Source organism: Balaenoptera musculus, chromosome 4 (assembly GCF_009873245.2).
Source record: "Balaenoptera musculus isolate JJ_BM4_2016_0621 chromosome 4, mBalMus1.pri.v3, whole genome shotgun sequence".
Taxonomy (NCBI): Eukaryota; Metazoa; Chordata; class Mammalia; order Artiodactyla; family Balaenopteridae; genus Balaenoptera; species Balaenoptera musculus.
This window is the reverse complement of record NC_045788.1, coordinates 48,367,409-48,392,587: the sequence shown is the minus strand read 5'-3', so window position 1 is coordinate 48,392,587 and position 25,179 is coordinate 48,367,409. Positions and strand designations below refer to the sequence as shown.

The 25,179-nt window shown below is 37.9% G+C and overlaps 1 protein-coding gene across 1 annotated transcript in view; it reads right to left on the bottom strand.

Moving 5' to 3' along the window:
• Window positions 1–25,179, bottom strand: part of PRKCI (protein kinase C iota) — an 81,831-nt gene that overhangs the window by 40,163 nt on the left and 16,489 nt on the right. Inside the window, exon 3 of the mRNA XM_036851252.1 lies at window positions 1,456–1,545. Within this exon, the coding sequence (XP_036707147.1) occupies window positions 1,456–1,545 (90 nt within the window). The remainder of the gene's footprint in view (window positions 1–1,455; window positions 1,546–25,179) is intronic.

Here is a 25,179-nt window from a genome sequence, read left to right as displayed (position 1 = left end):
GCTCAAATTACTCATTCCAATCCTTATTACATCACTAATTGATTTTTTTTTTGGTCATTAGAGAAATCATTAACTATTTCCTTAAATCCTCATTGTAGTGACAAATTTGCTACGATGAAGAATTAAAATTACAAAGTGTATACAAATATAAACATAAGCCACTATAGTTTTTTAAAGATGTATACTAAACTTAGGACTAAATTAACATTAAAAACAGTACCCAAATCCAAAAATGTAAGTTTTGTCTTAGGACCTATAGATTTATAAAAATGCTAATTCAAAACATTTTTATAAAGAGATAGAATATAATGAAATCGTACATTTATGAACATCTAGTCAACTCTTTGTAGTCTGTGATGTACAAAAAAGGACATGGTTTTGAGCACAGAGTATGGGAAACACAGTTCCTGGAATATTTTTAAAAGTTGAAATATAAGCTAACTTCTGAAAACAGATCTCTGATATAGCATAAAAAGCAATAAAGCTTAAAACAAATAATTTCTTTAAACATTCACTGTAGTTTTATTCTAGACAGAGATGACCAAAGGAAGACTTCTAACATTCTTCCAGGATCTCAACAAATTAGAGTATGAATCCCATGGGAGTCACTATGTCAAATTCTGCAGGGAGACAAAAATCAAACTATTTTTTAAAAAAAATCACACTGTAAAGGAAAGTACAAAGGAATAATAACAAGGTATTGAAATAAGTCATTATATTGAGGGGAGATTTATGTTTGTTCCAAGTTGTAAAGAGTTCCCTAGGTCTAGTCTCCTAAGGCTCCCAAAAATGTTATGTGAAATACTGCCAATGTATTGCAATTATATTAAGCATATTAAGTGGATTCTACATGACTTAAAAAATTTGAGGGGTAGCATGGCAGAATGAGAAGAACACAGATTTGGAAAGAGAATACCTAGATTTACAACCCAGGTTTACAATGTACCAGTGACATGATGGCTGAGTTTAGGTCTCTCCTTCTATACAACTACCCACCTCTCAGGCTTGCTGACCTTTAACACACTAATGTCTATGATTACTACATAAATAGTTTCACAGTTAACCCTTAAACAAAAGAAAGGACATTTAAGATATCTTACCTTTGGAAATCATCATTTGCGTACATTACAAAACTGCAAGGGGATGATTTAGGTTCTACTGGGCTCTCAATTCTTAAATTCTATGCTAAAACTTTGCTGTAAAACACTGAGATGATCACAGTTTAATACCCAAGAAGGCATACACAAATAAGAAATTTCCTAAGATTATAAGAAGCTGATCGATTTTGTCTTCTCTAGCATTTGAGATACTACTGAACAAGGACAATTACATAGAAATGAGGGATACAGATTAAGAAAATGACATCAGGACCATGTTTTTAAATGGTTAAGGATACAGGGTTATGTTTTTAAAGAAGTGTAGTTCTAGAAGAGTAGGAAATGACTACTCCTTTACCATGAATCAAGAGTTCAGAATCCTTGTTTAGCTCATAAAGCCTAAAGGCTTCTTCTAACTCCAACTGAGACGATACTGTACATGGGTCTCCTAAAAAACATAAAAAGGAAAAGTAAAGCTCACTTTTAAAATCCTCTACATGTGACCAGTAAACAATTTCTACTACATAAAATCGTGAGGAAAAACAATTTCATACTTACAGAGAAATATTTGACAAGGACTAAACTTGAGATATTTATTTAGACAATTCTATTCTCTGAAGTAGGTAACATAACTTCCACTCCTATTTCTACAAAATATTACATGAGGTTCACAGATACCAAACTTTAAATGTATAAAAGCATTTAATTCTTGATGATGTTTACATTCAAAATATAGCAAACAGAATCTACCCTGACCACATTTTAGATTGTCAATGCAAAAAAAAGTTATAACAAAGTTATCCACTGACTATTTATAGAAACTCTGTGTCTGGGTTTCTTTTTCTTTCTTTCTTTTTTTTGATTGTCACTGCAACATGATTAACGGCCAGGGATAAGTTTTCTGTTACCTGTTTCTTCAAAAGAGGAAGTGAAAGTGGTTTAATCGCCACAATATGATCAGAGTAGGTCTCTATTTAATCATTTTGTCAAATTTTTCCTTCACCAGAGAGCCTGCTCAAGAGGCTCACAGAAAACAAGCATAGCTACTAAAGTACTCTGGACTAAAGAGCAGTCCTACTTGATTGCTTTTAAATGTAAATGCCTAATTTAGTAAACTCACACACAGAGGGCTTCCCTGGTGGCGCAGTGGTTAAGAATCTGCCTGCCAATGCAGGGGACACGGGTTCGAGCCCTGGTCCGGGAAGATCCCACATGCCTCGGAGCAACTAAGCCCGTGCGCCACAACTACTGAGACTGCGCTCTAGAGCCCGCGAGCCACAACTACTGAGCCCGCGTGCCACAACTACTGAAGCCTGTGTGCCTAGAGCCTGTGCTCTGCATGCAACAAGAGAAGCCACTGCAATGAGAAGCCCGCGCAACACAACGAAGAGTAGCCCCCGCTTGCCACAACTAGAGAAAGTTCCACGCACAGCAACGAAGACCCAGTGCAGCCAAAATAAATAAATTAATTAATTAAAAAAAAAAAAACCTTACACACAGAGAGGACAAGGAAGAAACATCTTCCTTAGTCAACCAGCCAGTGAACTGAGTCATCCTTGGAAATCAATGAGATGGCACGTCCCCCTGTACGATGGCATTCCTCAATGAAAAAGTCATTTCGGACACGGTTGGGCCTGAGCTGGGTCCTCAACGCTGACATTCTTTTGCTCATTCTTGTGGTTACTGGTTACACCAAGAGATGCCATCAACCCTATCCAAACTTCAATCACTCTCAGCAGGGAACTCGGTCTACTACTTCAGAGAGAAAAGTGAAGTCATTTCCTTTCCTGTTGACTCAAAGAAATTAGTGCCTCTGTTCTTTTCTCCAACTTGGCCACTGAGTCCCTCCTTCCCTTTATCTTCTCTGGGCTTTATTCCACTAGTCCTCCCCAGTTCCATCTTCATTTTTTCTTTCCTTCCACTAGCTCTTCTCAGGCAAAGGCATGTTTGAGTCTCCCTCTCACTAACCTCTCTCCTGCCCAGGGTGCCATTCATTCTGTAGCCACAAGTCTCAAGAGTAAACTACAGACTGAAACGAGGGGGTGAGTGAGAAGAAACGGAAGAAAAAGGGACAGGGCCTTTGAAATTTGACTTCATACTTTTCTTTTGTATTTTTTAAATCATAGATTTATAATCTTTTAGATTTATTAGAAATAGCTTTTCTTCCTATCAACAGTGAACACACCCTGCTTTCTCCATGTTCCTATCTTCCAAGCATTTCTCAAAATTTTGCTATCAGGTTTTAGTCCAAACACTATTAAAACTGCTGTATCTAACGTCAAGGAAGTAGCTGCTGAAATCAATGGCATGTTTTGTCTTTACTCTGGTTACCTCGCTATACCATCGAACAAAGTTATCCACTGGCTATTTACAGAAACTTTGTGTCTGGGTTTCTAAACACCATTCTCCTGGTCTACCAACTCTTTTTTTTAAAGATCTACCAACTCTTTTTTTTTTTTTTTTAATTTTATTTATTTTTGGCTGCGTTGGGTCTTCAGTTGCTGAGCGGGTTTTCTCTAGTTGCGGTGAGCAGGGGCTACTCTTCGTTGTGGTGCATGGGCTTCTCCTTGCGGTGGCTTCTCTCGTTGTGGAGCATGGGCTCTAGGCACACAGGCTTCAGCAGTCGTGGAGCGCGGGCTCGGTAGTTATGGCACATGGGCTCTAGAGTGCAGGCTCAGTAGTTGTGGAGCACAGGCTTAGTTGCTCTGTGGCATGTGGGATCTCCTGGACCAGGGATCGAACTTGTGTCCCCTGCATTGGCAGGTGGAAGCTTATCCACTGTGCCGCCAGGGAAGTCCCCAACTCTTCTTTTAACTTTTTATTTTGGAAATTTTGAAACATATTACAAAATCCTGTTTCACCTGTGGACTCACTCACTTATCCTCCTCCACCATGTCATTCTGAGCAAATCCCTATAATGCTAGATAAAAATTCCTTAATATAATCATAATACCATTATAAACCTATATAAACTAACAAAAATTCACTATAAAATATCCAAACATAACCATATACAAAAGAATAAAGTTGAACCTTTATCTTATATAATAAATAAAAATTAAATCAAAATGGATCAAAGACCTAAATGCAAGAGCTAAAACTACAAAACTATTCGGGGAAAACACAGGGAGAAAGCTTCATGACATTGGGTTTGGCAACAATTTCTTGGATGTGACACCAAAAGCACAAGTAAGAAAAAAAATAATACATTGGTCTACATCGAAATTAAAAACTTTTGTGTGTAAAAGGACACTATCAGCACAGTGAAAAGACAACCTATTGGAGGAAATATTTGCAAATTATACATCTGATAAGGGATTAATACTCAAAATATATAAAGAACTCCTACAACTCTACAATGACGAAAATAAATACATGAGCAAAGGATATTTCTCCAAAGAAGATATACAAATAGCCAATAAGCACATGAAAAGAGGTTCAACACCACTAATCATTAGGAAAATGCAAATCAATGAGATACCACTTCAAACCCATAAGGTTTTGTAAAACACACACAAACACTCACAGACAATAACAAGTGTTGGCAAGGATGTGGAGAAACTGGAACCCTTGTGCATTGATGGTGGGAATGTACAATGATGTAGCAACCTCAAAAAATAAAACATATAATTACCATATTATCCAGCAATTCCACTTCTGTGTATACTTCCAAAGAACTAAAAGCAAAGACTCCAAAAGATATTTGTACCCCCATGTTCATAGCAGCACTATTCACAACAGCCAAAAGGTAGAAGCAACCCAAGTGTCCAACAACAGATGAATGGATAAACAAAATGTGGTATATACAGTTGGCCTTCCATATCTATAGGTTCTGAATCTGTGGATTCAATCAACCTTGGATCAAAAATATTTGAAAAAAAAATTCCAGAAAGTTCAAAAAAAACTAAAACTAGAATTTGCCATGCACTGGCAACTATTTGCATAGCATTTACAATGCATTAGGTATTATAGGTAATCTATAGATGATTTAAAGGATATGGAAGAATGTGCGTAGGTTACATGCAAATACTACACCATTTTATTTAAGGGATTTGAGCATAACCAGATTTTGGTATCCCTGGGAGGCTCTAGAACCAATCTCCTGTGGACACCAAGGGATGACTGTATACAAAAGAAGTATTATTTAGTCTTAAAAAGGAAGTTGTATATAAACAGCTCATACAACTCAATATCAAAAAAACAAATAACCCAATCAAAAAATGGGCAGAAGGGACTTCCTTGGTGGCGCAGTGTTAAGAATCCATCTGCCAATGCAGGGGACACGGGTGCAAGCCCTGGTCTGGGAAGATCTCACATGCTGCACAGCAACTAAGCCCGTGTGCCACAACTACTGAGTCTGCACTCTAGACCCCATGGGCCACAACTACTGAGCCTGCGTGCCACACCTACTGAAGCCCACATGCCTAGAGCCCACGCTCAGCAATAAGAGAAGCCACCCCAATGAGATGCCTGCGCACCACAAAGAGTAGGCTCCACTTGCTGCAACTAGAGAAAGCCCGCACGCAGCAACGAAGACCCAACACAGCCAAAAATAAATAAATAAATAAATAAATAAATAAATAAATAAATAAATAAATAAATTTATGTATTAAAAAAAAGTGGGCAGAAGACCTAAACAGATGTTTCTCCAAAGAAGACATACTGCTGGCCAACAGGCGCATGAAAAGATGCTCAGCATTGCTAATTATCAGAGAATTGCAAATCAAAACTACAATGAGGTATCACCTCACACCAGTCAAAATGGCCATCATGAAAAAGTCTACAAACAATAAATGCTGGAGAGGGTGTGGAGAAAGGGGAACCCTCCTACACTGTTGGTAGGAATGTAAATTGGTGCAGCCACTATGGAAAACAGTATGGAGGTTCCTCAAAAAACTAAAAATAGAGTCATCATATGATCTAGCAATCCCACTCTTGGGCATATATCTAGAAAAGATGAAAACTCTAATTCAAAAAGATGTATGCACCCCAGTGCTCACTGCAGCACTATTTACAACACCCAAGATATGGAAGCAACCTATGTGTCCATCGACAGAAGAATGGATAAAGAAGATGTGGTATATGTATATACAAAGGAATATTACTCAGCCATAAAAAAGAATGAAATAATCTCATTTGCAGCAACATAGATGGACCTAGAGGTTATCACACTAAGTGAAGTCAGACAGAGAAAGACAAATATCATATGATATCACTTATTTATGGAATCTAAAAAAATGATACAAATGAACTTATTTACAAAACAGAGATAGACTCACAGACATAGAAAACAATCTTACGGGGCTTTCCTGGTGGCGCAGTGGTTAAGAATCCACCTGCCAATGCAGAGGACATGGGTTCGACCCCTGGTCCGGAGGATGCCACATGCCGCAAAGCAACCAAGCCCATGCGCCACAACTACTGAAGCCTGCACGCCTGGAGCCCATGTTCTGCAACAAGAGAAGCCACCAAAATGAGAAGCCCCCGCATGGCAACGATGAGCAGCCCCCCCTCGCCGCAACTAAGGAAAGCGTGCGTGGCAATGAAGACCCAACGCAGCCAAAAAAAAAAAAAAAGAAAACAATCTTATGGTTACCAAAGGGGAAGGGATGGGTGAGGGATACATTAGGAGTTTGAGATTAACAGATACACACTAGTATATATAAAATAGAAAAAAAAAAGAGGAAGCAAATTTTGACACATGCTACAACATGAAGGAACCTTGAAGACATTATGGTAAGTGAAACAAGCCAGTTACTAAAGGACAAATATTGTATGACTCTACTTCAATAAGGTACCTAGAGTAGTAAAATTCACAGAAACAAGGTAGAATGGTGGTTGCCATTTGCTGGGGGAGAGAGGAGAATGAGGATTTATTGGGTAAAGAGTAACTTTATAGGGTAAAATTAATGGGTGAAGAGTTTCAGTTTCGGAAGATGAGAAAGTTCTGGAGATGGATGATGGTGATGGTTGGACTGGCTCTATCACTATATTAACTAAGAAAAAGCCACAAAGTGGTACTGTGCCAGTTCTAGGCTTCCACCTTATAAACATCTGGCATCTTTTGCTTTTTGTGCTTTTGGGAGCCCTAAGTCACCATGTAAGAAGTTCAGCTGCCTCTGAGAGCAAAAGCCCCGAGACTACACAGAGAGAGAAAGAGAACCTACTATGCTAGCATCCCAGGTGAGCCTCCACGTGACTTCAGACCCAGCTGCCATCCAATGACTACTGCATGAGAGACCTCAAGTGAGACCAGCAGAGCCAATCAACTCACAGAAGTGTAAAAAGACTATAAAATAGAAGGGTGGGTTTTTTTTAAAGCCACTAGGCTTTGAGGTGATTTGTTATGTTACAAACACCTTCCTGCCACCTTTCAAGTTGAATCTTGAAATCCTGTGTATCTTACAAGACCCAGGACAAATGCCACCTCTTCTGAAAAGCTTTACCTGAGGGGGTAATGTTTCACATTTTTAAAAAAATGCTAGATATAATCTACTAATTTTTAATAACAGCTTTATTGAGATACAATTCACACAGCATTCAATTTACCCATTTGAAGTGTACAGTTCAGTGGTTGTTAGTATATTCACAGAGCTGTGCAACTACCACCATAATCAATTTTAGAACATTTCCATAACCCCTCCTCAAAAAAAACCCTTCCAATTAGCAGTCACTCCCCATTTCCCCCCAACCTCTCCTTCCACTGTCAGACCTAGGCAACCACTGATTATTTTCAGTCTCTACAGATTTGCCTTTTCTGGACATTTCATATAAATGGAATCACACAATACGTGGTCTTTTATGTCTAGATTTTTTTTGCTTAGAATGTTTTCAAGGTTCATCTAAGTTGTAGCATGTATCAGTACTTCAGCCCTTATTTATTAGTGAATAATATAGTAAATATTCTTGAACTGAAATATTTGTGCTTGAATAATTTCTCATGATAATTTCATAGAAATAGAAATGACTGGCTCAAAGTGTGCCCATTTAAAATTTTTACAATTATTTCAAAATTTGGAATGATAGTAACGCCAAAAAGGTTATGACATATACACTCAACCAACAGTGTGTTTTTCCTAACCCCTACAGGTACTGATTAAATTTTAACTATTTTCTAATCTGATAGGTGAAAACCGATGTCTTATTTTAAAATCTTTGTTTCTTTAATTATTAGTGATCCTTGAGCTTTTTTTGTCATTTATGAATTAGCTATTTGCACCTTTTTAAGTAGATTCTTCATCTATTTCTTTTTGACTTAATTATCTTATATTAGAGATAAGCAATCCTTTGTAAATGTTGCGAATATTTTCTCTCAGTTATTACTTCTATATCTGTGATTATGATGTTTCTCAATATAAAGAATTAGGAAAAGTCTTCCGTCTTTACATTTCCTTTTTCAGAATTTTCCCATTTATTCTTTTTTTTAAATTAATTAATTAATTAATTAATTTTTGGCTGCATTGGGTCTTCGTTGCTATGCAGGCTTTCTCTAGTTGCGGCGAGCGGGGGCTACTCTTCGTTGTGGTGTGCGGGCTTCTCATTGCTGTGGCTTCTCTTGTTGCGGATCACGGGCTCTAGGCATGCGGGCTTCAGTAGTTGTGGCACACAGGCTCAGTAGTTGTGGGTCGCAGGCTATACAGCGCAGGCTCAGTAGTTGTGGCAGATGGCTTAGTTGCTCCGCGACATGTGGGATCTTCCAGGACCAGGGATTGACCCCGTGTCCCCTGCATTGGTAGGCGGACTCTTTAACCACTGCACCACCAGGGAAGTCCCCCCATTTATTCTTGAGCATTTATTTTTCCAGATGAAATTGCCAGTTTTTAAAAAACCCTATTAGAATTTTTGGGGGGAACTGTGCTCTTTACAGATTGATCTATAGGGAGTTTACTTTTTATATGTTCCTTCTCCCTAACCCATTATTCAGGTTTTATTTATGGCACCCAATTGTTTTTGGGTTTTTTTAACATCTTTATTGGATTATAATTGCTTTACAACAGTGTGTTAGTTTCTGCTGTACAACAAAGTGAATCAGCTATATGTATACTTATGTGGGTTTTTTTTTAAGTTTTCTTTACATGGTTTCTATGCATTTCTTTAAAGTTTATTCCTAGATTTGAAAAAAAAAATTTATGTTATTACATGGATGAAATCTTTTCTTCCAATATACTTTCTGACTGAGTATCACCTTTATAAAGGAAAGCTATTCGTTCTCTCATACACTAACTTTATATTTGTCTTAGTGTTGTTGATATCTTAAGAGACTAGTTGAAAAATAGGTCAATATGATTCAACCAGATTGCATAGATATAGCATTTTTATTTATTTATTTATTTAATATTTATTTGGTTGCACCGGGTCTTAGTTGCGGCAGGCAGGCTCCTTAGTTGTGGCTCCAGGGCTCCTTAGTTGTGGCATATGGGCTCCTTAGTTGCAGCACGCGAACTCTTAGTTGCGGCATGTGAACTCTTAGTTGAGGCATGCATGTGGGATCTAGTTCCCTGACCAGGGATTGAACCCAGGCCCCCTGCATTGGGAACGCAGAGTCTTATCCACTGCGCCACTGGGGAAGTCCCAGATATACCATTTTTAGATCAACACTCAGTACACTGATAATAACAGGTGTTGGTGAAGATGCAGAGAAACTGGAATCCTCAAACACTGTTAGTGGGAATGTAAAATGGTGTTGCTGCTTTGAAAAACAGTCTGGTAGCTCCTCAAAAAGTTGAACATTTGTTACCATATGACCCAGCAATTCCAGTCCTAGATATATATCCAAGAGATATGAAAACATATGTCCACACAAAAAGTTGTAACCAAATGTTCATAGAAACATTACTCATAATAGCCACAAAGTGGAAAACAACCCAAATGTCTATCAATTGATGAATGGATAAATAAAATATGGTATCCATACAATGGACTATTAACCATTAAAAAAGGATTAAGTATTAATACTTTATATATCATGTCTAGATTAGGCAAATCTATAGAAACAAGAACTAGATAAGTGGTTACCTAGGTCTGGGGACAGTGGGGGAAGGAGCTTGGGGGAAATAGAGAGTAACTGCTAATGAGCATGGGGTTTCTTTTTTGAGCGATGAAAATGTTGTAAAATTGATTGTGGTGATGGCTGCACACTCTCTGCACAAATATACTAAAAACCACTGAATTGTACACTTTAAATGATAAATTATATCTCAATAAAGCTATTTAAGAATATTTAGTGCAGCATTTTTATAAAAGTGAGTTCGATAACAAAGTAATATTCCAGCCCAAAAGCAAAGCCTGTTTTAACTTGCCTCAAAGAAATAAAGCAATTATTTTATACAGACTCACTTTCTCAGTTATGCAAATTTCTCCCAATTTGCCACACACATGAAAGTGTAAGTCACATAATTACACTCTATTTTTTGACATAGGTTTTAAAGAATAACTTTCGCTTTTATAGAAGTATATTTGGGGCTTCCCTGGTGGCGCAGTGGTTGAGAATCTGCCTGCCAATGCAGGGGACACGGGTTCGAGCTCTGGTCTGGGAAGATCCCACATGCTGCGGAGCAACTGGGCCCGTGAGCCACAACTACTGAGCCTGTGCGTCTGGAGCCTGTGCTCCGCAACAAGAGAGGCCGCGACAGTGAGAGGCCCACGCACTGCGATGAAGAGTGGCCCCCGCTTGCCGCAACTGGAGAAAGCCCTCGCACAGAAACGAAGACCCAACACAGCCAAAAATAATTAAATAAATTAATTTAAAATAATAATAATAAATTTTTAAAAAAAAGAAGTATATTTAAGTGCAGGCCAAAGTTTAAAAATAGAAAAGCAACATAAAAAATAATGAAAATTTCACATTTCAATAAGTGTGCAAATTACTCTTCCAGTTAGAAAAATAAGCCAGCTTAAAAAAAAAGAAAAACAAGCCAGTTGACTAAATTAATTCCAAAGAATGAAACAGTCAAAGAATTCTAGGAACAGAATGAATCTGAAATATAATGAATGTTTCATTTCTAATTTTCCAGATGAGGGACCTGAGTCCATGCTGGCAAATACATTTAAGCTCACCTCAGATTGTTTTCTAAACAATGAGAAATATTATATCATTCTCTCTCTCTCTCTGTCTCTTTCTCTCTCTCTCTCTCTCTATATATATGTATCTCACACATGAATGATATCAATGAATGCCTTATAAGCATCTTGATTTTTAAAAAATTTAAACACTAAATCCAATTTTCTCTAGACTCACTAGCTGCTTTCAATGTCCTAATGGCCTATTTCTATAAAAATTTCCAAAAAAACTTATAAGATAGAACCAAATTCAACACCCAGCAAATTATGACTTCCACAGTTCAAGTGGCTTCTGCAGTTAGGATGATTTTACTGCAGTAGTATGAATTAAAAAAACCCAAACCTTAACGACCTCACTTTCTGAGCAACCTCAGGTAAACCACTTCTTTAAGATGGCCCCTGATTTCCTTATTTGCAGAAAAAAGAAGAGATGAGACAAAAATTCAGTAAATGCTATCTGTAATGGACTGGGAGTATCTTAACAAAAAGGAACTTCAGGGACTTCCCTGTGGTCCAGTGGTAAGACTCAGCACTCCCAATTCAGCGGGTCCTGGTTCAATTCCTGGTCAGGGAACTAGATCCTGCATGCATGCCGCAACTAAGAAGCCCACATGCCACAACTAAGAAGTCCGCATGGGACTTCCCTGGTGGTCCACTGGTAAAGAATCTGCCTTACAATGCAGGGGACACGGGTTCGATCCCTGGTCAGGGAACTAAGATCCCACATGCCGCGGGGCAACTAAGCCTGCATGCCACAACTACTGAGCTCGCACGCCTCAACTAGAGCCCATGTGCCACAAACTACAGAGCCCATGCATCCTGGAGCTCATGCGCCACAACTAGAGAGAGAAAACCTGCATGCCACAACTAGAGAGAAGCCCACGCACCACAATGAAGAGCCTGTGCACCGCAACGGAAGATCCCGCATGCCACAACTAAGACCTGATGCAGCCAAAAATAAATAATAAATAAATCTTTAAGAAAAAAAAAAGAAGTCTGCATGCCACAACTAAAGATCCCTCATGCCACAACTAAGACCTGGCACAGCCTAAATAAATAAAACAGAAAAACAAAAAAGGAACTTCAGAAATAAACACAAAACGACACAAAGGAAACATTCAAAATACATATAAAATGAACAACTAAATTAAGAAAAGATCATTGAAAAGATTACAAGTCTCTATGAAAAATAAACACAATTCTGCATCAGGATGATAGGATTATCGATGCAGTTTTTGAAGTTTTCTTTATAACTTTAAAAATTAACTTAATATTAAATTCTTAACTGGCATATACAAGATATCAAAGGTCTAGAAAAGCCTTTAAGGAGTTGAGTGTTGGAGAAAAATGTTGTATTCTCAACTCATATCAACCTAATTAGATGGTTACATGCTCCTGGAGCAAAGGAAAAATCAGCCAGACATTACAAGCTGTATATCATCTACATAAATGTCATATAAAATAAATTATGTTCTTAGGAAATGCCTGAGTCAGGACTTTAAAAAGGAGCATCAAAAATCTCCCAAAGAGGTGTCCTGCAGTACTTTACATACAGGTTCTCTCCCAGGCTCCAGATCCCATCACAATTTTCTCCTATGTTAAAACAAGGGCTATATTACCTACATTGAAAAGATAATGGCAAAACTAAAGATCATATATTTAAAGTGACTCATAGTATGCTTGGTTCATTATAGGTGTGTGGCTTTTAATATTGCACTTTGATTAAAAGCCATGAGTGGAATTAACCAGTGTTAAAGGTATCGTAATAACCATATTTTAAAAAATGAATTTTTCTCTTTTGCTAGATATTGTCTTTTTGCCAGGCCAGCATCTGCTTGCTGTTGGTTGAAACCTAAGCTAGGTCAAGTATCTGCTTTCAGTATGTACCTAGAGATTGATGCTTTTGAAAAACCACAAGGAAGTGTGGAAGTAAAGTTAATCACTGACATTGCGTATACTCAAATCTGTTTTGTTTTTATTGGACTGAATGTCTTTGGTTCAGGTATTACCTTTTCAGGCCAACTGCTTAATGCCTGATAAAGCAGGACACATAACTCAGAAGCAGAACATTCCATGTAGAGTCATCATGAAACAAAAATGAGACAGAAAGCTATGTTTCAAAGCCCACTCAATTACTAAAGTCCAAATTCATATCCTAAAAAAGGCATACACCCAGAATGAGATCTGCTCAGTTCAACGAATTTAACGGTAATGAAATCTGTATATTAACCAGCAGGCCTGCTCTTTTTTCAATGCTTTTACATTTTCTTTTCACCTATAAAAACAAAGAAATTAGAGCGGTGGACCTCAAAGCATTTGGTAAATATGCAAGATCCAATTATTTATGAGATAACTTCACAAGGTGCTGAACATGACACACATATATAACACTAGTTATATTAGGTAATTTAGCATATGGCTGAATTCAGTGCCCCACATTTGAAAGAATCAACACAGCCTGAAACCAAAGTTGGCAACGTTTAATATTTGCCTGAGACAGCACCTTCCTGATAGATGATAGATAGATGATAGATCTTCCTGATCTTTGAGCCTGCCACAGATTTATAGATTCACTCTCTGCTCCCACCAAGACCTTCCTACTGCCATCCTGCCTCTGAATACTGGGTTCAAGACACTGTATGCCACTTCTGAAAGTCACAGCACTCCCTAAAGGGTTGCATTGCTTAAAATGTAGATTTGCAAAAATTTTCCAAGAATAATATGGTATTTAGGTGGTCATCCTTTCAATATTAGGCCCCATAACAGATAGTAATAGACTTCCGGCTTCTTGCTTCCTTTTTCTGGGAGGTGGAAATCAGTGGTTACAGAAGCATGTGCTATCCTATCAAGCTGCCCATCCTCAACTTCCACTTCTGGAGAAGATAAGCTAACAGGAACTGGATTTAACCCTCCTCCTAAAACAACAGAAAAGCTAGACAAAATAAATGAAAAAAAAATGGTTCAAGATATTGGAAATCAAGCAATGAAGGATCAACTGTTTCCAAGTAACTTAAATGGTTATTTAAGTTACTATTTTTGAGCATCCCAGAACAAAGCTCAAAAATATCTATACAAATACAAATATATTCAACATCCAATAAGGCAAAAGTCAAAATGTCCAGAATCCAATAAACTATAAGCAGGCATGTGAAGAAGCAGGAAAATATGACCCATAACAGGAGAACGATCAATCAATGGAAACTGACCCCAAACTGACACCAATATAAGAACTTGTAAACATGGACATTAAAAGAGTTATAATTATATCCAATATGTTCAGAAGCTATGGGTATTGAGCATGTTAAGTAAACATGGAAGATATTTTTAAAGACCCAAATTTAATGTCTAGAAATAATGCTACAATTTCTGAAGTGAAAAATGCTCTAGAGGGAATTCATGGCGGATTAGACATTGCAGGAGAAAAGATTAGTGAACTTGAAAACACAGCTATAAAACTATACAAAATGAAATGCAGAGGAAAAGACTGAAAAAGGAAAAAAATAAAAGAACAGAGAGTTAGTGAGCTTTATGACAAGTTTGAGAAGCCTAATATACATGTAACTGGAGTCCCTGAAAGAGGAATCTGGTGACAGAAAACAGTATTTGAAGAGATAATGGCCAAAATTTTTCCAAATTTGATGAAAACTATAAACCCATGGATCCAAGTAGATCAACAAATCTCAAGACAAGAAACATGAAGAAAACTGAACTAAGGTCCATGATTATCAAATTGCTTTATCCAGTGACAAAGAGAAAAATCTTAAAAGCAGCCAAAGAGACACATTACGTAAGAGAAACAAAGGTAAAGATGACAGCAGATTCTGCATCAGAAACAATGCAGTACAAAACAGTGTACTGAATGAAAAAAAATTATCAACCTATAATTATTTACCCAGCAAAATTATCTTTCAAAAACAAAGATGACCTCAGGAATTCCCTGGCAGTCCAGTGGTTAGGACTCCACGCTCTCATTGCCCTGGGCCTGGGTTCAATCCCTGGTTGAGGAACTAAGATCCCACAAGCTGTGTGGTGTGGCCAAAGAAAACCAAAACCAAAACCAAAAAACAAACCCCCCCCAAAAAACAAAAAGTAAAAAAACAAAGGTGACCTAGAGGCAAATTCATAGACAAATTCATAGAGACAGAAAGGCAAATTCATAGAGAGAGAAAGTGTAAGTGAGGTTACCAGGAGCTGGAGGAGTGGGAATGGAGCTGGAGGAGCTGGAGGAGGGGAGTTATTGTTTGATGGGTACAGAGTTTTTGTTTGAGATGATAAAAAGTTCTGGAAATGGGTAGTGAGGATGGTTGCATGACATTCTGAATGTGCTTACATGTCACTGAATTGTACACTTTAAAAAGGTTAAAATGGGGACTTCCCTGGGTGCGTAGTGGATAAGATTCCGCGCTCCCAGTGCAGGGGGCCTGGGTTCGATCCCTTGTTGGGGAACTAGATCCCGCATGCATGCCGCAACTAAGAGCTCGCATGCTGCAACTAAGAAGCCCACGTGCCACAACTAAGGAGCCCGCGAGCCCTAACTAAGGAGCCCATGAGCCGCAACTGTGGAGCCTGTCTGCCGCAACTAAGACCGCACACAGCAAATAAATATTTTTTTTAAAAAAAGGTTAAAATGGTAAAATTTTGTGTTATGTAAAGTTTATGACAATTTTTTTAAAAAGAATTTTAAAAAAGGAATATACTAGTTCTCCATCTACATGAATAAACCTCAAGACATAAGGCCCAGTTTAAAAAAAAAAAAAAAGGGAAGTTTCAAAATATGTGCTGAATAATGCCACTGATATAAATTTAAAAGCACATAAAAGGAATTCCCTAGCGGTCCAGTGGTTAGGACTCAGCGCTTTCACTGCAGTGGGCCCGGGGTTCAATCCCTGGTCAGGGAACTAAAATCCCTCAACCCGCAGAGCATGGCCAAAAAACTAAAATAAAATAAATAAAGGCACATAAAAACACTATACTTTGTCATGTATACATACAAAAAGGTGACAGATTAGTGGTTGCTTGGGGGTGGAGGGATAGGAGTGCGAAGACAGCTTAGACTATAAACTTATTCTATGGTAGTAGTTGGCTCTTACAGAGGGAAGGAACAATGCAGCTGGAGATGGGGTTGCCAGCAAGAAGGACAGAACTTCGCAGAGACCAGAGCATGCTTGAGAGCATGTCTGAGAGCCCTGGTGCCCTGCTGGACTCCTATGGTCTCTCTTGCTTCACCTCTCAACACATCCCCACCCCACCACTGCAAGGGGTTTCTCCCAGGTGGGCCCCAGTCTGATCCTTTTGCCTTTCAGGCATCACCACAGCCTGGTATATAAATGATAGCAGCCAGAATTTACTAGGCAGAATGTCTGGGGCATGGAGCTGGGGCAGAGGCCAGAGCTAAGAGAAGTGCTTGGGGACTTCTCAAAGTCAGCTATCTTCTCGTGGGGTCCTCTACCCGCTGGGAGTACAGAAAGACTTTCCAGGGACTACCAGGCATAGACAGTTTTTTAAAGGTATCCATCTCCTCAACTTCCATATAAACTCCTTTCTAAAAACCATCTGCCTGAGAACATGCCTGGACTGCAGTACCCCATATCTCATCTCCTCAAATTTTTCTTTTCCTGTTTCACTAAAAAAAAAAAGCATATATACCTACCATATGATCTAGCCATTCCACCTCTAAGTATTTACCCAAGAGAAAAGGAAATATATATTCATACAAAGACTTGTATGTGATTGCCATAGCACCTTTATTTATAATAGCCCAAAACTAGAAACAAACTCAATGTCCATCAACAGATGAACAGATAAACAAATTGTGGTACATCCACATGATGGAATACCACTCAGCAAAAAAAAAAAAAAAAAAAAAAAAAAGAACTACTGATACACACAAAACATGTATCAATAATTATGCTGAGTGAGAGAAGCCAGACCAAAAATGCAAACTAATCTATAGGGACAGAAAGCAGATCAGTAGTTGCCCAGAATGGAGGAGCAGGAGTGAGGAATTGCAAAGCAGAAGGAAACATTCAGGGGTCATAGGTATGTTCTCTACCTTGCTTGTGGTGATGGCTTCCTGGGTGTCAAACTTCATCAAATAGTGTACGTACAATATGTACAGTTTATTGTACATTAATTATACCTCAATAAAGCTATTTTCAGAGGAGAAGTAAAGATACGGAAAAGCGAAAAGAATTCATTACCAGCAAACCTACACTGCAGAAATGGTAAAGGAAGTTCTCCAAGCAGAAGGAAAATACCAGTTACAAAACAAGATCTGCTCAGAGGTGCTCGGATTTTCTTTCTTATTGATGTTGATTTTCATTTTTGAATTTTCAGGTTTGGAGCCACAATACTGCTATCTAAATAACTGAAGTTACACTGAATATACATTCAGTCAAAAAGTTTTCCCTCACTGTTTCTTTCTGACATGATTACCGCTATCAGTGCATAGTGCTGGGGATTAAAAAAAAGTATGAAGAATGATTTACTATTTTAGTTCTTAACATACCAGCTAAAATTACACCAGACTGAAGATGTTTGGAAAACATCACATCAGAGAAGTATGTTTCTTGCCATCCTAAGTATGGTTTTTTTGCATCTTGGCACTCTATTTTTCCCCCCATGATCAAATCAGATTTTATAATGCAAGTCAGGAAGAAGCTTAACCTCCCAGAATCCAGAAACACTCCATGCTCTTTATGGCAAAGAAAGTTTATACTCATTTGAAATTTCCATGAAACTCACCTACTAGAGTCAACAGGACATGAATTAAAGAACTATATCCAAATAATACCCTCTCCCACTCTGCAAGTCACCTATATTTTCAACTGTTTCCCTCACATAGTCCTTTACAGGGTGTAAAAAAAAAAAAGGAATTCACAAATGCTATTGGTAAAAGTATAACAAGGGGTACAATATTTTTGGAGGTCAATTAGGTACCACCTATCATCAAGGACACATTCCATTTCAGGGAATTTACAAATAATATAGTACAAGTGTCCCCAAAATACATGCACAAAGATATTCCCTGCACCAGTATTTTTGACAAACTGCAAACTATCCAAATATCCATCAAAAGGGGATTAGTTAAATAAGTTATGGTACAACATTGTTATATAATACTACATAGCCTTTAAGAGGAACGAGATAAATCTACATGCACTGATATGGGGAATATCCTGGTGGTCCAGTGGTTAGGACTCCACGCTCTCACTGCTGAGGGCCTGGGTTCAATCCCTGGTCAGGGAACTAAGATCCCACAAGCCGCGTGGTGTGGCCAAAAAAAAAAAAAAAAAAAACCACGGATATAACAAGCTATCTACAAGATGGTAAGGGAAAAAGCAGGTTAAATAACAGCTTGTATAATATTAGTCTATTTGTAAGACAGAAAAAAATTGTTACCCTATCCCTTCTAGTTGTATATTCACAGAAAGAGATACCATAAATTCGTTCATAGCAGCTATTTCTGGGGGTCTGAAGATCTCCAGAGACACTTTTTCCTTCAAATAAATCAATATTTTTGTTAAAAAGCATGCATTATTCTCAATAAAAACTTTAACAAGAAACAAAATACCCAAAGGCTAGTGACAGAAATTACTAGTGTCTAGTAAAAGAGAAGTGACACAGTTAAGTTTAACCCGGGTATTCAGACCCTGAATAAATTAGAAATTATAGAATTAGAAATTTAGAAAATACTCAATATTAGATGTAATATTTTTAAAGCACATCCTTAAGGAAAAACATTCACACTTATATAGGGAACTAAAAACTCACATTTATCATGCCCTGCCCCACACTCTCACTGCATATGAGAACGAGGATATGATTGTTACAAAATACTATTCATTCTAAAATGTTTAGTTAGATTAAGCAAACCAGTTTTTCCACATGCACATCAAAACAAATCAGTAAAACTAGTTTTGAACACAAAGAAAAAGAATGGTTGTCATAAATCTGTGTAAAGAAATGAAGTATGATCTTTATTTGCTCTGATATAAAATCCCACAATTAAATGTTTAGCTTCTAGAACAATGTTTCTCATAAACCAGAGAAATCAAATTATAGTCCTGTCTTCCACTGATCCTAGAGGAAATTTCTTCTCCATATAAGCATGCCCCAATGCCTACATGGCTAAAAATAAAGATGAAAAATTACAACTGAAAAATAATTGCAAGGAGCTGAAAAATAATTACTACTGGCTCTGTAAGCCTAAAATTAAGAAAAGACTGGTATCAGAATTCACCAGTGTAAAAAGGATCACACGGGAATCAACAGACCTTAATGAAAAGTTTAACCTTTACTTGAATGAGGCAAAGGCTACAGTTTTATAGTTTCCCCAGAAAATCAGGACACTTAATAGCTATTTAGAGAGAAAGAACTATGAGTTACACTATAAAAGGATAAGGCTGTTTCATCAGAGAATTAATTTAATTTACTATGTGAATCTGTTAATTAAAATACACTCTTAGGTTAAGAAAAAACAGAATAAACTGCAACTCCTAATGCTTAAATCTCCAATAACTGACATAAAAGTAACTGTGGAAAGGCTTGCTACCAATTCACAAATATTTTTTGAGCATGCTACTATTGAGTACTGCTCTAGGCACTGGAACTCCATGGAAAAGACAGGATCTCTGCTGTCCTGGAGCTTACATTCTACCATACAAATAAGATACAAAGTGAATAGGGGTTAAGAGGCTTCTTGGAGGACATGACATTTGAATTAAGACCTGAATGACAAGAAAGAGACAGCCATGAGGCAGTCTGGGAACAGAACTCTCCAGGCAAAGACAATACAAAGTATAAATGTACTATAAAAATTTTAAATGGACTGTCTCTAAACCAATTTCTTTTAATAAAACACATTATCTAGGGAATTCCCCAGTGGTCCAGTGGTTAGGACTCCGCGCTTTCACTGCTGAGGGACCGGGTTCAATCCCTGGTCAGGGAACTAAGATCCCACAAGCCGTGCAGTGCGGCCAAAATAAATAAATAAAATAAATAAACTTCTGAAAAAAAAAAGCATTATCTAGTGATTCCTATGTGTACTACAGTTTGAAAACCACTGAATGAAAAGACCCTAAGTGGAAAATAAATGACATGAAATGATCAGGACAGGATTAAAATAACACTGGCTAGGGTAAGAACCAGTTTATTGAGGTTAACTATATTCTTTCTTCTTTCTCTTTTTTTTTTTTTTTTTTTGGTGGGGGGGCTCGCTGTGTGGCTTGCAGGATCCCAGTTCCCCTACCAGGGACTGCACCCGGGCCACCGCAGTGAAAGTTCCGAGTCCTAACCACTAGACCACCGGGCAACTCCCTATGCTAACTATATTCTATGCACTGTGCTAAATTATATAGTCTCATTTTCAGGCTGAAGACATACTGTGAAATATCCACACCATTTATAATTAACAATATTTAAACAAACCTTTAGATAGAGAAGGTCAAAAAGTAGATGAGAAAACTCAGCTTACTCTTAAGTAGTACAAAATTTAAAATACAAATCTAACTAGCTAGATTTTCAAAAAATCTGAAGCTGGTGAAGGCAAGAGTGAAGGGATGCTCTCATTCAATGTAGTTGTGCCATAAATTGTTTTAACTTTCTTAGAGAGCAAACTGTCACTATCTACCAAAATCTACAATGTGCATATTCTGCACATTTGCTACAGAGAGAGTCCCATACAACAGCACAAAATTACATATAAAAATGTTCATTATATACTACTTATAATAGCCAAAAACTGGAAACAGTCCAAATGTCTGTCAATAAAAGAGTAAATAAATCATGAAATATCTACAATATGGAATATTATGCAGTGTTTAAAAAAAAGGTAATGATGCAAATTGATGTACACTGAAATGAAAAAACATCCAATACATAATATAAAAGGGAAGTACTGCTTAATGGTTCGTATACATTTTTTTTGTGTGTGAAATAAAGTGTGCTTATAAGTGATGTATAGAAACAAGAAATATTTTTATATGCATAGAATGTATCTAGAAGGATATATACTAAGCTGTGGTTTCCTCCCTTAGGACTAGGATTGGTGAGGGAAGAGAGAAGATAAAGGGCAAACAGAAGACTTCTTTTTAAATTTCATGATCATCTCTTTTTTTCCCCAAACAGTAAACATGGATTACTTTAGAGAAACTTTTAAAAATGGCCTTAAAAAATGAAAATGGGCTTCAGTTTACCCATAGCTTGAAGCTGGAATAATATCTTTTCAGGGCTCTTCATATCACGGAACACAGAAATGGCCAGCCCCAAATATTGAGCTAAATATTAAAATGACATTGCTTAAAATGAAATTCCATTGGTATTACAATTAATAGAAAACCATTATACAAAACTAATATATTTAGGCATCTTTCAACTACACTTCAATGACATTCCATCATGTAAAATAAAGTCTAATGTGGTCTGCAAAGCCTTCTGGAATCTAGTCCTATGCTTCTCAAACTTTAATACTCATGCAACTCACCTGTAGATCCTGTTAAAATGTAGATTCTGATTCAGTAGTCTGTGATGGGGCCAGAGAGCCCCCTTTTCTATTAAGTACTACAGACTACACTTTGAGTAGCAAGGATCTAGCCCAAGTTCCTTACCACTCCCCATCCTTAACTTTTAAAATTAATTAACTAAAAAAAAAATTAGAAACTAGTTTTATTTTAAGCACCTGTCCCTCAAAAGTCATTTTTAAAAAAAGTGAATTAACATCAAATCTCAATTTTTAACAAGCCCTTTTGGGGCAGCAATAATAGCCCTTATGAATAATCAGCATCCCATCCGAATAGTAACTGATTAATATTTTAATTACTTTTTGGGAAAAGTTGTCTCTTAAAAAGCAGCATTAGCGTAACTAGGCTCCCACGGCTTCTGGTTAACAGGTTAAATACAAAAACCCTACACCACCTCCAAAGTTCCCACCACAACCCACAAAGCTGCCAGATCCACCTCCACGACCTCTTCGCCATCTGCAGACTGCATTTCTTGTTTAAAAAGGGCCTTTCACTTCACAATTATGCCCGTTAATAGTGTGGTATTTCTGAACAACAATTTTATCAACTGTATCATGATCATCAAAAGCTACAAAAGCAAATCCTCTCTTTTCTCCACTCTGCCTGTCTTCCATGGTTGAAAGACCAATTTCTATGGTTTCAATCTTGCCATACTTTTCAAAGTAGACTCTCATATTCTTCTGTATCTTCTTTAATACCACCAACAAAAAGTTTCTTCACTTTCGGAAGGGCAGCAGGCTTTACAGAATCCTCTCTAGAAACAGCTCTCTTTGGTTCCACTAAACACCCATCAACCTCGGGGCGGTCCTGCACTCACTGCTGCATCCACCTCTTCAACGCTAGAGTAAGTCACAAAACTAGAGGTCCTGGGACGTTTTGTTTGGGGGTCTCTCATCACTGCACAAACTGTAAGTGTGCCCCATTTCTCAAAATGTTCTCTTAAACTATCATCTGTAGTTTCAAAGCTCAGACCTCCAATAAACAGTTTTCTCAACAGCGCTGGTTCCTTTGGATCATGGCCCTCCTCCTGGTGGCAGCAGGCTGGGAGTGACCTGGTGGTGGTTTTACCTCCATTCTGAGACCAGACTCACCTCTTCCAACTCCGGTTCAATATGGGACCGCCAGAAGGAGGCCCCCCCATACTTTCAATTTAGTGAATTACTGCTCTTCCCACACACACCATGTTCTTCATACCTCTGTGCCTTCTTATATATTATTCTTTCTTTCTGGTTCTCCCCTCACCTACTCCACTTCGAAAACTTTTACTCTGTTATACGTTTAGTTCAAACTTTGCAAATATTTCAGGCATATGCGGATGCTGTTTCTTTTGTATTCTGAGGCCCCTATGCATTTAGGTTCAACTGTCACTTTTGTTTTTCACATGTCCATCTCCCTGTGGAGTTTGAGGACAGAAAGTATCTATCCTCAACACACACATATTCAATAAATGTTTTCTGAATCAAGTTTTTGCCACCACCTTTGAAATAATGGTTGTCCCAATCACTTTTACACTTTTTTAAAAACATTTTCTTTAAAGAATATTTTCTGTAAAGTACTGTCAAATTATTGAAAGTACTGTCTTAAAATATAAGGCAACATATATTCAAAATTAAACTAAAATGTAACACTATTTAATGAGATGTTTACCTTATTGCTGGAAAAAAGTCACATTAATTTCACTATATTTAAGGGTAAAAAGGGCAAAACAAAGTTGTACTCTTTGATACCCAAATACTTGAAGGAAAATAAGAATGGCATCAGGGCTTCCCTGGTGGCGCAGTGGTTGAGAATCTGCCTGCTAATGCAGGGGGACACGGGTTCGAGCCTTGGTCTGGGAAGATCCCACATGCTGTGGAGCAACTAGGCCCGTGAGCCACAACTACTGAGCCTGTGCGTCTGGAGCCTGGGCTCCGCAACAGGAGAGGCCACGATAGTGAGAGGCCCGCACACCGCGATGAAGAGTGGCCCCCGCTTGCCGCAACTAGAGAAAGCCCTAGCACAGAAACAAAGACCCAACATAGCAATCAATCAATCAATAAATCTTTAAAAAAAAATAAAATAAAAAAGAATGGCATCAAATTTCTAACATACCTTTCCCTCTTTAAGTTAATTAGGACTTTTATTACGTTTTAAAAACAGGGCTTCCCTGGTGGCACAGTGGTTGAGAATCCGCCTGCCAATGCAGGGGGCACGGGTTCGAGCCCTAGTCTGGGAAGATCCCACATGCCATGGAGCAACCGAGCCCGTGCGCCACAACTACTGAGCCTGCGCTCTAAAGCCCGCGAGCCACAACTACTGAGCCCACGTACCACACCTACTGAAGCCCGTGTGCCTACAGCCTGTGCTCCGCAACAAGAGAAGTCACTGCAATGAGAAGCCTGCACACCACAACAAAGTGTAGCCTCCGCTCACCACAACTAGAGAAAGCCCACGTGCAGCAACGAAGACCCAATGCAGCCAAAAATAAATAAATTAATTAATTTTAAAAAGACAAAATGGTACCTTAAATCAAAAGCTTTTGACAAAATTCAACACCCATTTATGATAAAAGCCCTCTAGAAAGTGGGCACAGAGGGAACCTACCTCAACATAATAAAGGCCATATATGACAAACCCACAGCAAAATCATTCTCAATGGTGAAAAACTGAAAGCATTTCCTCTAAGATCAGAAACAAGACAAGGATATCCACTCTTGCCACTATTATTCAACATAGTTTTGGAAGTCCTAGCCACGGCAATCAGAGAAGAAAAAGAAATAAAAGGAATCCAAACTGGAAAAGAAGTAAAACTGTCACTGTTTGCAGAAGACATGATACTATACATAGATAATCCTAAAGATGCCACCAGAAAACTACTAGAGCTAATCAATGAATTTGGTAAAGTTGCATGATATAAAATTAACGCACAGAAATCTCTTGCATTCCTATACACCAACAATGAAAGATCAGAAAGAGAAATTAAGGAAATAATCCCATTCACCATTGCAACAAAAAGAATAAAATACCTAGGAATAAACCTACCTAAGGAGGTAAAAGACTTGTACTCAGAAAACTATAAGACACTGATGAAAGAAATCAAAGATGACACAAACAGATGGAGAGATATACCATGTTCTTGGATTGGAAGAATCAACATTGTGAAAATGACTATACTACCCAAAGCAATCTACAGATTCAATGCAATCCCTATCAAATTACCAGTGGCATTTTTTACAGAACTAGAACAAAAAATCTTAAAATTTGTATGGAGACACAAAAGACCCTGAATACCCAACATAATCTTGAGGGAAAAAAACAGAGCTGGAGGAATCAGACTCCCTGACTTCAGACTATACTACAAAGCTACAGTAATCAACACAATATGGTACTGGCACAAAAACAGAAATATAGATCAATGGAACAGGATAGAAAACCCAGAAATAAACCCATGCATTTATGGTCAACTAATCTACAACAAAGAAGGCAAGGATATACAATGGAGAAAAGACAGTCTCTTCAATAAG